The 14,361-nt window shown below is 36.9% G+C and overlaps 2 protein-coding genes across 2 annotated transcripts in view; both read right to left on the reverse strand.

Moving 5' to 3' along the window:
* The window catches only part of LOC116295544 (uncharacterized), a 46,092-nt gene that overhangs the window by 20,128 nt on the left and 11,603 nt on the right, over positions 1–14,361 (reverse strand). The window contains exons 8-23 of the mRNA XM_031703391.2: positions 10,066–10,163; positions 9,596–9,701; positions 9,048–9,100; positions 8,747–8,855; positions 8,447–8,549; positions 7,348–7,420; positions 6,726–6,953; positions 6,483–6,589; positions 5,571–5,647; positions 5,077–5,220; positions 4,109–4,336; positions 3,589–3,695; positions 2,213–2,390; positions 1,380–1,529; positions 812–963; positions 234–347 (exon numbers count right to left, since the gene is read on the reverse strand). Of these exons, the coding sequence (XP_031559251.2) occupies positions 234–347; positions 812–963; positions 1,380–1,529; positions 2,213–2,390; positions 3,589–3,695; positions 4,109–4,336; positions 5,077–5,220; positions 5,571–5,647; positions 6,483–6,589; positions 6,726–6,953; positions 7,348–7,420; positions 8,447–8,549; positions 8,747–8,855; positions 9,048–9,100; positions 9,596–9,701; positions 10,066–10,163 (2,027 nt within the window). The remainder of the gene's footprint in view (positions 1–233; positions 348–811; positions 964–1,379; positions 1,530–2,212; positions 2,391–3,588; positions 3,696–4,108; positions 4,337–5,076; positions 5,221–5,570; positions 5,648–6,482; positions 6,590–6,725; positions 6,954–7,347; positions 7,421–8,446; positions 8,550–8,746; positions 8,856–9,047; positions 9,101–9,595; positions 9,702–10,065; positions 10,164–14,361) is intronic.
* On the reverse strand, positions 13,165–14,278 carry LOC116295545 (uncharacterized). Its single transcript, XM_031703392.2, has one exon. It carries the CDS (start codon positions 14,143–14,145, stop codon positions 13,417–13,419), a length of 729 nt encoding a protein of 242 aa, XP_031559252.2. The 5' UTR covers positions 14,146–14,278; the 3' UTR covers positions 13,165–13,416.

Here is a 14,361-nt window from a genome sequence, read left to right on the forward strand (position 1 = left end):
GTTAGCCTTATTTCAGTATCAAAATATTCACAAATGTCAATAGTAAAATAAGGGATGCACGTATCAATAACATTTATTTGAAGTATCGAGATTTTTCACTGGAATAAATGAGCATCTACGCAAAATCCAACAGATGTGGATGCTATTTGCTACTACATCTGTTGTTGTGAATGCTGCTTTTGTTAACGTTGATGTTGTGGTGGTTGAGGTTGTTTATCTTAACTTAAGTTCACCTTTTTTATTTGCTCTTCATAACCAGACTCTGCCACAGGTAGTTCCGTACTATTAAGTCCTTGGTGTACGGTTTCTGCTCCAGCAAGCCGAGCAGAAAACGCAGATGCCTTGACCTGGATAAAAGGGGTGGAATATTTTATTAATACCATGGCATCATAATTAATATCCATGCAATAGATCCCTTAACATGTGACGTCAAAGCTGCTCAATTTGGAGGACAAAAGAAACGAATATCAATCTCCTGAGAAATGGAACCTATTTTCATGTCCTCCAGATTTAGCTGCATTCCGACGTGCTGCAAGGGGTATATACACCAAATCCGCTTGGGCTTATTCCTGTTTGAAGAACGCGTGTTATTCCATTGAGAATAAGGTTCTTTGCAGCGAGGTGTATGCGTAGCCGTTAAACAAAGAAATTATACTCTAGGGAAAGACACCTGGTCTCAAATAGGAAAACACTACGCTCTGGTAGATTTGGTCCATTGCTCGCATACATTCCTTTCCTTGAAAATATATAGACAACAAAAAGACACGATCACGAAGTTGGTCATGCCGGCACATGACATCACGATACTTACAGCCATTTGATCAGCTTTCTGCTCAGCGTTTTGTAGAGGCTCGTGCAGTTTTGCTAACTCAATTAAGTTCTTGGCCATCTCTTCAGTGGTATTGAGCTCAGACCCCGTGGTTTCTATCGTATTTTTTAACTTCATGACACACACGGGACAAGCTTGAAGCAAACAAAATTGGTGATCAATAAGATTGCTGCTATATTAGTGCCTTCCAAAGCTTCCATGTTGGTTGACCTTAATATCCACTTTGTACCATTTAATTTTTCTACTTTCTGTCATGCCTGTCATTACGTGATGGTGCAAAGCCTCAATCTAATCCATAAAAGATTTTAACGTAACACTTTTTGAGCAGTATCCAAGGTATATCTATTTCCTTAAATTACCTTTTAAATATGTATAAACTTACATTTTACAATCATAACTCCACGTAAGGGGCTCTTCCTCGAGTTTTCGCTCCACACACGATACCACTACATTCAATATTTTTACAACACACACAAACAGATTATTTCCATCTAATCCTCTTTCTATCCAAGCAAAGATACGGAACTAAGTAAATAAGTAAAATACTTACAGGAGCATCCCTGATCTGAAAAATTGGTGTGATACTCTTTACATTGATCACATGCTCGCCCAGCAACTCCAGGTTTACATTGGCACTGACCATATGTATCGTTGGAACACACACTGCCATTTACTGTACCATTCGTATTACAGGAACAAGCTTGAAAGGTTAAGAAGAGGTTAAGAAGAGGTTAAAAGACATGAATTTAGGGATTCGTGCTTAATGATGAAAACCGTATCCGTTAGCCTAGGTTCTCTAAATAATTAAATCTAAATCACCGTATGTAATCAGTCTTTGAACAAATGGGTAGCTGGGCAACATGACAGCTACTACTCAGGGGGATAACGAGGTCTCGATTATAGGGGGTGGGGGAGGAGGGTCGGGAATATACTATTTTCCCGCCCGCTAAATCCGAAAGCAAACTTTGTGCCGAAAGCAAAAGTTTAGAGGGTGTGCCGAAAGCCAACTTTAAGAGGGGGAGGCGTTTCCCCCTCCCTAAGCTAGTGCTACTACTGCTAAAGCAAAAAAACCTTCTTCGAAAGTGGAACCCAAAGTTTTGTAATGGCATTCGCATGATATTATTTACCACTAAGGTTGCCCAAAAAAAAAAAAAAAAAAAAAACAAAGAAAGAAATATATCGCTGAATATCAAAACTCAAAAAAAGTAACACTTAAAAATATGATTTAAAAATCGACAAGCAAAACAAATGAATACACGAATAAATAAAGATAAAAACAAATCACGCAACTAAAATAAATACAATATACTACATAACAAATGAAAAAAACGACTAATACATAATATTTGTCATTTTAGTTCCATATTTAAATTCCACAGCTACCTGTACAAGCTTGGGCTGGTTGCCCATAATATCCCACTCTGCATTGCGAGCACTTGATGCCAATAGCTTCAGGTTTACAAGTACATTGGCCACTGCTGTTGCACTGAAGACTCAAGGACCCAAACTCGCTACAACTGCAGGGAGTACAACCATTTGGTCCAAACCCATACGTATTGTTCTAAAAGAAAAATATAATACCAAACATTACAGTTAGAGAAACCGGAACTAACTTCCCAGGATCTTAAAGGGCCACTTGGACGAAAATCGCTCCAAAATTAAAACTCTTTCATTCCAACTGGAACTTTGCTGAAATAATCTTGGATACATTAAGAACCACTCACTGAAATATCTTTCTGATATTCGAAAGGAAAGGGCCAAAACTTTAAGATTTATTTTCGTCCGCCATTATTTCTTTGACTCACAGAATTACTCGTGCCATTCCTCTTGAGCCGAATTCTGTGAGTCAAAAAGTTTATGGCGGACGAAAATAAATTGTATAATTTTTGTCCATTCCTTTCGAATATCAGAAAGATATTTCAGTTAGTGGTTCTTAGTGTATTCAAGATTATTTCAGCAAAGTTCCAGCTCGAATGAAAGAGTTTTAATTTTGGAGCGATTTTCGTCCAAGAGTGGCCCTTTAACTTTTACGGCTATGAGGTTTTGGACCATCACGTGACGGCAACCATGTTAGATAGCAGTAAAAATACAATCATTTTACATGAGAAAGAATTGAATTCCCGAGAGCAAAGGGATATTATCGTTCTAAAATCTAACCACAGGCAGTCTAAGCAGTATTATGGGCGCGGACCGTGATGGTTCAAAGCCTCTATACAGCATAATCAAAGAAAACTTAATGCAAATCAACCAAAAAATGGAAAAAAAGAAACAGAATCCATTTACGAATACACTAACTCCCCATTTTTCCATTTCGAATCTCGTGCCATTTCGTTTAACAGAATATCAATATATTAAACTTTTACAAGGACCTTTGAACTTTGTCGAGGGATTGACACGTGGTTTGAAATCGGAAAAAAGTACTTCAAGACCAAAGAGATGTAAACGTTCATGGAAAGCACGGACATGTCGTAGCGACCAGAGCGCTGTCCCCCCATGCACCCAGGCTCAATTCCCAGGCTAGGCTCATATGTGAGTAGAGTTTTTTTTGGTTATCTGCTGTGACTTGACTTTTTCCTCCAGTCTTCAACCCTCCGCAAAAATTAACTTCTAAATTCCAATTCAATTATGGAAAGAATGCCACAGGTTTGTAACTAGACTTTGGATATTAAGTGCTGCCCTCGTAAAACAAAGACCACTTGCTTTTTTGATTAAAATCAAATAAACATGTAGCCATAAAATGCGAAACAGGTGGATTCTACCTTGCACTGGTTGCAGGTTCTTCCTTTTACGTGGGGCTTGCAAGCACACTGTCCAGTCTGAGTGTTACAGGTGGGTCCGTATGAACCCACACTGTCACAATCACAAGCTTGTTAAAGAAAAGAAAAATATAACTTTAAGTAGGTAAAATGAAAAACACTGAAGACTAAAGAAAGAGAAGAAGAGACGTATGCATGATGGTTAGTTATTCGAGAAATTAATACTAATTTGAGTACTATAATATAAGTACTAATTTGAAGCAAAGATAAACAACAAGAAAGGAATGGAAGGGAAAGTAAACAAAAGTGGCTTTAATTGGTTCATGTTATTTTAAATAAACATTGCACACCAAAAAAAAAAAGGAACGAAAAGGAGATCTTGACACTCTAGTATTTCAGGGAGACAAGACATTCCCATTAGAAAAGACTAGAGAAACGATTTTATCATAGAACTCAATCATTGATTATTTAATATATTTATTCAGACAAGAGTAAAAAAATTAAAAAGCTGACATTCATTTACCTCTGCATTGCTGTTTCGATGCATCACCATATGTTTGATTGACGCACTTATCGCAGTAAAAGCCAGTTGTATTATACTGACAACCCAGACACTCGCCACTCCTTAGGCATTGGTTCGTGTTGTTATTGCACTGACATGGCTCACATGTGCGACCAGTGGTATTACCAGGACACTCACACATACCAGTTACGGGATGGCATACTTTGTTAGGTCCCTTGCACGAACACGCTAGGAAAGAAAAAGATTTCACACACTCGGTGGTAACCTTATCAAATAAATATATACCGAAGGAAATAACGATAATACAGGCTACCTTAGAAAGACAATTTAATATGAATACTAATTATACAAAACGACGTCTCGTTGTCATCTTGGCATCATCATCAGGTCAATTAGAAATGATAGTCAAAGTCTTTATTTAGACTATAGTCTCATTATTTATCTATTTCTGCTTCTGATACGACATTATCTATATTATATATAATCTCTTTGTTCGACTCGTTGAGCTTCACTGCGATTGTGATGTTATCAACATTTAAATGTTTGAAATCATTTTTTTCTTATCAGAATAACAATAAATGGGATTTCAAAGGTTGTTCTAAAGAATCTCTCTTCTTCCACTGGATTCCACTTCTTCGATTGCACGTTACGTCATCGCGGCCATGTTGGTGCCATTTAAAAAAAGATTTCTCATTAGCATCCGTTGTTAACGGTACCACAATGGCTGCCATGTTTTTTGTCTTTTGACTCTCTCGGGAATGCTTGCAACCCATCAATGCACCTTTTTTGTTGTTTGTTGTGCACTCTTTGTTTAACTTTCAGGTACCAATGCCCAGTCGCTTAACTTTCAGGTACCAAATGTACAAGACATACACATACACTGAATGCAATTAAACGACCTTCCTTGATCAAACAGTCTAATAAAAAACTCAAAACAAGGATTCTTTGAGAAGTCAGATAATACGTACGTTTACATCCATCTTCAGTCAAATTGTAATAACCAGGTTTACATCGACTACAATCTCTGCCTTCAACACCAGGTTTACAGGTACAAGATCCATTGTACTTCTGACATGTATGATTAACAGATCCAATAGGGTCGCATGAACAAGCTGGTTAAGTATAAGGAACAGTGAAAAAAATCTGGTAAGGACCAATGGAAACTGAATTGATAAATTAGTATGCATCGTTCATTTAAATGAAATAAACAGAGTTACTGTCTTCAGTAAATAAATAGACCCTAAAGCTGCGTTTACACGTGCACAGTCCCAAACAAATTTTAAACAGGTCAAAAATTGCACTTAGTGGTTCCGTTCACACGGGATTCTGCTATCCGGACAAAAAACCCTATTCAGTTAACGTTCTTTACGGCAAGCCGTAGGCAGTATGCTTGACGCATCTTTCGTAAAAAAACTTTTAAAAGATTTTTAGAAGCATCCGCTTTATGTAGACGGCTACTTACGCAAAGATCCGTTGTTAAATGCTACGGTTAAGCTGAATGCTCCAGCCAAGCAAATTCCTTCGCCCTTCTCACCAAGACTATATAAAAACATAAAACATTGACAACTTAGTTATTCTGAAGTATCCCAAACATCATCCATTTCATCAACACCACTATCATTCATTTAAAAACACCGAGTCACATTAGCGTGCTAGCGAAATTTAAGGGGCCGTAATGCGGTCTCAGGTTGTACGAGAAAGGATTGCGAAGCAGTCCCCCTCTACTAACAATGTCCGCAGTAACACTCAAAGTACTGAATAAACGTATTGATGAAACATGCTCTGCAGGGAGGGAAAAACTGCGCTACATATGTAAAGTTAAATTCGTTAGTATTCTAATTAAATCATATTTTGACTAACTTATCAACAGAACATATCTGAAAACAGATAGCTACCTAAAATTATAACTGAACCCAAATTTCAGTATAACTATAGTTAGCATATACCCACTTGTGTACTTCATAAAAACGCGTGCGCTCATTGATTAATTAGAGGTGAATGTTGTGCGATATTCACCTCTGAATCTCGGAATATTGAGTCGGCAACAAAATGGCATCTGCCGGCAATCGTTTTGCTACAATTTCCGATGAGGAAATGGAAAAAATGAAAGTAAATGCCATTCCTATCAATACTAAAAAGGCAACGAAGTATGGCCTAAAAGTTTTGCTAAACGTTTTGCGTGAATTACTCACGCAAACTAAAAGTTTCTGTTTGTTTGTTTTTATTGAATGATTGTATATAAAAATAAGTTACTCTGTACACAAGTTGGTATATGCTAAAAGGGGTGTGTGCAGTGTTGGAAGCCAAAACTCGTAAAATTGCATGCTATCACTTAGTCATGTTGCTGCTATTTTTACTTTACTTCTTTTATTACCTCATATTATTAGTTTCTATTTGGCAATAGAATTTGAACAGAATTAATCTGGGTCCTTCGAGAACACTGTCAACCAGAAACTCCTCTGGTATAGCGACTATGCTTTCCTAAAATCATGAAGACAAAAATAAATGCATGAAGATATTGTACTCCGGGAAAGGAAGGGAGGGAACGGAAAAGCAAGCAAGCAAGGAACGAGGAAAGAAGGCAAGGAAGTATTACAAAACATGTTATAAAACCTACTAGTTTTTTTGAGCCGACAACTGTAATATTGACAGAATAGTTGCCTTGGGGCAAGAGGCAGTACTTTACACCGATGTGTATACAACGCTTTAACTCCAGGGCTGTTATATTAAAACTGGTTGCCAGTAAGGTCTCGTTGGAGCTAGGCACCAATTTTCCCTCGGTATCTTTTAAAAAGAGCCTGTAAGTTGTCGTTTTTGGGATGTACAGCCAAGAGTACAGATTGTTCTGTAATGAAAGTTAGATTAGGTTAGAATATAGGTCTTTTTCTCCTGAGATCGATTAACATTCTAGCCTAGCTCATCGGGTACAAACAGCGCAATATAAACGTTCGGCTATTTCGCTATTTCCGTAAGGTGCATATTCCAAGAAAATTAAAGACATTTTTGAAAATCAATAAAGGATAGCGAGCAGTAGATAACCAAGAAACAGTCACTGGAACACTGGCACCGGAACATACATAAAGTATTTGGGGAGGCACGTTCTTCTAAATTAAAACTGAAGGCAGAGGGTAGTTATTATCTGTTTTCATATCGAGCAAGGGACTGGGTACGAGCGTAAAAAATAATTAGTTATTAATTAGTTTGCTTACTGCTGATAACTAGCTGGTTTATATACTTACAGATGCCGGTTTGTAGGGATCCCGTCTCGCCATGATAAAGTGAAAATCTGGGTAGTAATAGCCATCAGGGACCCTGTGGTTTAACATATCAAATGCCAATAATCTTTATCTTAATAGCGCAGCGCAACCGTGACGTCATAAAAACGAAGACAAAGGCGAAATTCGGACAAACAAACTTACTTACAAAGTTTACTTTTAGCAGATAGTTTTCGCAGTTGATCTTAGTTTACATGGGTTATTATTGTAACTTTAAGTAAAAATAATAAAATCGGTTCGTATAATCCTCGTAGCGGTTAAACAGAATGCAATGTTTGTCCAAATCTTTAAGCTATTTTTACTGAATCAGTGCGCTGCGCTATTAAAAGGTAAGAAAAAGTAAAAGCCAAGTTGTATAAAAGTTTATCATGTGACGTCATAGTCACAGCAGGCATGAAAACAAAAGAAATTTTCTCCTTTGGGAAATAAATTCTCTTTTTTTTTTTCCGGTCCGGTATCCTAAAAATTAGTGCGTTCTGATTGGCTGTTTTGAGCAGGCGGTATTTTGTCAGTGTCTGCCCGCGCTTGCGGTCCGGTATCCTTTGCAGCTAACCAGCAAAACAAAATGATCACAAAAACAAGTAAAAAAATACGAGAAAAAAATAAATAAGTTATTTACCGTCCCAAAGTCGGTCAATAACATATATTTATCATGCAAAAATATTGCATTGTTCCTGACAACAAACATGGCTGCCGTGAAAAACCTCTATTGATGGTATAAAGTTTTATCAATCAACTATTGCTGGTTTTCACAGCCGCCATGCTGGATGAATTTAACAAAAAGATTCCTCATTAGTATCTTTTGTTATGTCATCCAACATGGCCGTCGTGTCTTTTGTTATTTCATTCTCTTGGGAGTGGTTGCAAGCCAGCAATTCACCATCTTCCATAAATAGGTTCACTGGTCAAATGTAAAACATTCAACAAGATTTAAAAATATTCATGAACATTTGACTCCATTTTTTAGTGTATTTCCTCAAATTGACCAATTGCCAAAAAAGTGATACTCTTGGGAAGGACACGTGGTCTATAATGGGAAAACATTAATGAACTATGTACTTACTGTGTGCAATTTTTGCCAATAACATTTGCACGACACTGGCACTGTCCTGATACTTTGTCACATGTATTGGCAGGATAGGTACCACCTTCATCACATCCACATGCTGTAAACACAATATAAAATACCATTGATGTTGAACCATGCAAACTAATTCAAATAAGAGTTTATCGGTAACTGAAATTTAACGTGGCTTAGGATGATGACATGATGTCTATATACAGACAAGTACAAAGAAACACACAAAAGACACGCATAATTCCGAAACCAGTACATTTTAATGACTAGTAAAGTGTTACTCACATGTGCATCCATCAGTGCTTTCGTTTCTTAGATTGTAGTATCCGTGTTTGCACTGACTACAGTCACGCAGTTCTACCTGGTTTTTACAAGGACACTGTCCTGTTTCGCCCTGAAAGTTAATACCGTGCATTTTTATTGTTTAAAAAAAGGTCAGAGTAAGTATAAAGAATACTAAAGTATCATGAGAAATAATGGTGTGTACGGCACGACGGTCTTTACATCAACCACAAACAAAGCCGGTATTGATAATAGAAAAAATGGAAAATAATTTTGGGATGTATAATCAAATATATTTTCGTACCGCGTTACAAATATTAGAGCCATTAACCGTTCCTGGCAAGTAACATCTACATTCTGAAAGAGAAGAAAAATATTTGGTGAGTTTTAGAACTGAAAATACGCGTTGCAGGTCCCAGTGTGGAATGGTTTGTGGAAGAAAAGATTTGCGCCTCTCCCAAAAATATGAATTTTCTGGACCTCGAATGTACTGGGAGAAATGCATCACCAACTCTTCACTCTATCTCCTCAGGAAACGTCTTCTGTGGTTGCAACACCTAAAAAAGGCACAATTTTGAACTGACGATGAAGATATAATTTTTCCGACTTCCGACTTGCTGATTAGCAATTCTGGAGCCATTATCGAAGGGGCAGCGTTTTCCATATATCATCTCTGCTCACTTCCTAGGAAAGGGCCTCTCTGTTGGGAATCCAATGAATTTTGCCTGCCAGTCATGTTTTGTAACAAACTTTCATCATCATTACATTATGGCATCACCGGCTGTTCTGTTGTATTACTGAATGCAATATTATTAACTGTTTTTAACTTCATTTGTAAACACTGATACCTACCTGAACAGCCCTCTGGGGTATGGCGAGTTAGGTTGAAATACTCTGCTTTACATTTGTCACACTGTCGTCCATATACATTTTCTTTACAGTAGCAATCCCCGGGTTCCTGTAATAAAACACAGACAAATATATAACAGATTGTTACTTGTATGATTCTCTTCATCATTCTAGAGCTTCGGAGAAAGATGCGATAAATGTCTCTTAAAAGAAACAAGACTATTAGTCTATAAGAAGACAAGAAATAAAAATCAGAAAGATGTGTTAAGGCAGGTTTAGACGGTACGATTTTCGCCAACTCGCCTACGACAGACGCGAGCGTGTTGTGTACGATAGTTGTAGGCGAAAATCGTACCGTCTAAACCGGCCTTTAGGGAGGGATGCAACAAATATGCAAATCACCTAATCCTTGGCTGTGATTGGTGCTCTGCCACTCACATCTTTCTGATTCAATCGTAAAGCTTTAAACATACCTTGCCGGGATGGCTGCTTAGTTCCTTTTCATCAGATACACAATCCAAAAAAGTAAGACGACTAGTATTCTTGGTGCCCCGCACATCACATGAGCATGCTGTAGCAAAGCAATCAATCCGTTAAAGGATGGACCATTAGATAATTGAGGGAGGGTTGCATTAATTTATGTTACAAGACATTTATTTTTTTGTAAAACCCCTGCACGCAATTGTTTTTATTGAAGGGAGAGGTAGTAAAGGTACTATTCGTCATTCTTGGTTGGTAACGTCATCATAAAATACGATTATTAACATTGCACACAATTTGTGTTTTTTTTTTTTTTTTTCCTTTCGTTCCGTTTCGTTTCGTTTCGTTTCTTTTTCGTTACTTTTTTCCCAGATCAGAATTAATAACTGAAGACAAAACTTTAAATTTTTTTTTGCTGTTGTGACTGAAATAGCAAATAAAAAAAACTTCCTTTTAAGTACAAGTGGCCATTATTTACCGTATTCAGCGAACTTTGAAAAAGCTCTTAGAAAAGAGACAAAGCTACTAGGCTATCTTTAAAACTGGGAACGGGGAACGGGGAACGGGGAACGGGGAACGGGGAACGGGGAACGGGGAACGGGGAACGGGGAATGGGGAACGGGAAACGGGAAATTAACAAAATTTTTACGAGACTCTCTCTCACCCTCGGCGGGGCTAGCCTAGATTTACCGTCAATTGTGGTTAGATAAAAGGCAGTAGAATCTGATTGTCAAATGTAATTATTGGGGTCTCTTTGATTATGCTGCGACTGGTTGTGATCTCAAACGCTAACAAGGAAATTATCACAGTCATAGGCTTCAACAATATCGAGACGAAGCTACTTTTTACATGAATGTAGCTCAACGTGAAATCATAAAATGTTTTCTTGGCCCCGTCGCTCAGCGACAGCATTTTACCTCTGCGTTCCTGATGCGTGGTCATTAGGTTAGAGGTAGAAAACGTTTTTGACATTTACGATCTGGGCTAAGGGCCACTTCGCGCTAGACCGACAAAAATTATCCGAGTCATTTTGATTCATGATATAACGCAAGAAAGGAGAACAATACGCTAAAACAATCTCTTAGATTCGTGCCAGAACATCATTTGCTCTTCCGCGTTCTGCCCTTGTATGTTTGAGAGGTTCAAGAACAAAAAGGCGAACACCTTATGATGTACGTAACTGTGATATTGACATTGACACTGTCCAAGGAGCCATTAAGTCTTCTACTTAGATTAACTTTTAAATATATTAATTTTTTTTTTAAACTTTAATTGTTTTAGATATTTTACAAATATGTTTTTATCGATAAATAAGTAAATTGTACATTAATCATATCCTTTTTGTAATCACTACCAAATCCTGCAATCTGATTGGTTCAAAGGAGTGCGATTAATTCCCAAATCGCATTCTTAGGAGCTCTTAATCGCATCCTAGAAAAAATTTTTAAAACAATAAAATAAAACAAAAAAATCAACAAAAAAATTTTTTTAGATATTTTTTTTGTTTGCATTTAGTTCTTCTACTACATTAAATTGATTATTCTGCACTCTTTATTGTGTCTTTTTCTTGTGTATGATTACGAAAAGGATATGATTAAGTGGTAATTGAACTTCGTGTCGTGCAATTTTGGTCTGAAATCAAACCTGCAATTACAAATTGCACTCCCGCTACGCGGTCGTGCGATTTTGTAGTCGCACGTTTGATGTCAGACCAAATTGCACTCCACGCAGTTCAATTACCATCATATATTTGTTATTTTATATTCATAATCTCTTTATTAACGTTATTATAAATTTTATTATTATTATTATTATTAATAGTTAATTGAATTCTATCATTTAAAAAAATTATTATTATAATGGCATTGAGATTATGAACTTTAAATCCTATAGTTTTTCATTTTATTTTTGTTTATCATTATCATAAAATATTAAGCATTGGAACTTTAGTAGCTTTGGGGCGAGTGTACTTCTATTTCTATTAAGACATGCATAGACTATTAAGGTTTACTCAATAAAGTTTTCATTATTATTATTATTATTATTATTATTAATATTATTATTATTATCATTATCATTATCAAAAAAAATTGTCAAGGAAAACTTGCTCTTGTTCATGCGGTAAGTTAAGAGTTCGTCTGCACATGCCTAGTGCCAAAAACTTAAGGTATTAGGATACGTTTACGACCACTATGCGCGTAAACTTAAATAACGCGCTGGCTTTATAGTATAACACAAACAAAGTATACATTTTCTGAAAGCTAAGTAAACATAGTTTATGAAGACATCTTCAAAATACGATTTCTTAAATTGTTGTTCACATTACTGTCCTCGAAGCGAAATTTGACCATGCCTCAGTGAAAACGTTAACGGATACGTACATTTTAAGCTATGTTTGCGAAAAATGTCTTAACATACTCAGGAGATAATATGCTCAAAAAGAGTGTCCCAGATTTTTGATATCTGTTTTATATCTCTCGCTATTTTTGATCAAAGTTGTGCGATTGCTTTTGGAGTGTTGTTTAGAGTAAAAAGTGTTATAAGTTTGGAAAGAAACTAAATTTCAAAAATCGGAGACACCCTTTTCTGGATCATGAGTTACTTTTTAAACTCTTCAAATCTTAGAAAAATCGAATGAAATCCGAGGGACTTTTAGCTTTTTGAAGTTGAGGTTTTAGCAGCAAAAAAAATTCGAGAAAAATGCATTTCTTTGTTTGGAGCCGGAAGCTGCAGGGAGCCACGGTGGTGTTGGCCAAAACATCTTGAGCCTTTCATTTTGTCATCACTTGTCAAATTATCTGGTGTTCTGGACGATCGCAATGTAGGATCTTTTTACAAGGACAAAGGAGCATTTGGACTCAACGTTATTGCAAGCGACGGGACATTTCCGGTCTTGACAAAGTCATGATTTCAATTTGTCTCAAAGTTTTGGCTTTTCCAATCAAAAATTGCTAGAGGTTTCACTAACATATAAAAGACGAAAGTTTAAAAATACGAAATTACAAACAAAAAAATTTCGAGCAAATGGTCATTTTTCGTATCCTAATACCTTAAAAGGAGTAAATGACAGTTGAATGATTGAGCTTCTATGGTTTTCGCACTAATGAGGACACTTTTTAATCACATACACTTCCGTTACATTCATTTGACCCTGTTAAGCTGGAATGACTTGCATGATATGTTCTGGTTGACTGGTACTGAATACCATTCTCCCAATGTTTTTATTCAATTTCGAAACTATTCTACGCATTTTTTAAATGTATAACACTGATTAAAATTGCCCGACTGTTTAAAACGAACCCTTTGCTTTAATTACTACGTTCTATAAAAACTTAACGTGTTGATCATAAAATCAGCATCACAATCACAGCCAACAATATAACCAGCAGAGTCACAACGAAAACTACCTCTTTGAAAATTCTCCTTCCAACAGCTGAAGAATTAAGCAGAAAAGGTATCACTTCGCTTTTCATGTTTACACGAGGGAAAGGCACATCTGGGACTTCAACACCAAGAAAGTCACACAAAGGTTTCCATCCTTCTTTAACGTTGTAGACAAGAAGCTGATCTCGCGGGATTGTTGACATGACTCGCTCATTATGCCTTCGATAAGCACTTTTACTGGATTCATTGATGTTGCTTTCGGTTGGAGTTTCATAAATCTTAGTCTGACTTGTTAAAAACCTCTTAAACTTTCTACCTGTGGGGGTAAAAATCATTCCCAAAATGACCCACAGCTGGGAAGCTGTTGAATTCCAAACTTCACACGTCTTCAGCCAGCTTTTCAGCCACACTTCGTCGTCATCTCTTATCATCAGGAGAACTTTGGAGTTCGGAAAAGCATGGAAAATTTCTTCAAAGAAATACATAGCAGGGGAATCAGTTACAGCATCCACATTGGCGTACATGGACACGAAGTCAGGCATTTTAGCGGATTCAAGCGCTTGATGATATTCGTCCATGTGAAATTCCCATTGCTCCTCGACATCATGCACGTTATAACCAAGTATTCTGAGCGCTGACGCCATGGTTTTGGTCCCGGTCTTGGAGAAACCTGCACAGATAACTTTCATCTCTGCTGTCGTTACTGAAGGAGCCTCAGTGATATTCGATTATCAAGACTATCAAACCACTAATGATGCAATCATAGTTAACTATGATGCAATCTATTAACTATGTGCAACCAGATTTGTCCATCCATAAGAACTGAAGTATCAAGTATCAAATATTTGACAAATACAAAGCAAGGTACGTTTTTTATTAAGGGGGAGAGGGCTGGGGGATTCGCA

This window comes from Actinia tenebrosa, unplaced genomic scaffold (assembly GCF_029948245.1).
Source record: "Actinia tenebrosa isolate PJP-AT-01 unplaced genomic scaffold, QUT_ActTen_1.0 PGA_scaffold5__44_contigs__length_20552954, whole genome shotgun sequence".
Classification (NCBI taxonomy): domain Eukaryota; kingdom Metazoa; phylum Cnidaria; class Anthozoa; order Actiniaria; family Actiniidae; genus Actinia; species Actinia tenebrosa.

Bases quoted from the DNA above. Each gene is read 5' to 3' on its own strand.
- LOC116295545 (XM_031703392.2), bottom strand. From the start codon at position 14,145: ATGAAAGTTATCTGTGCAGGTTTCTCCAAGACCGGGACCAAAACCATG.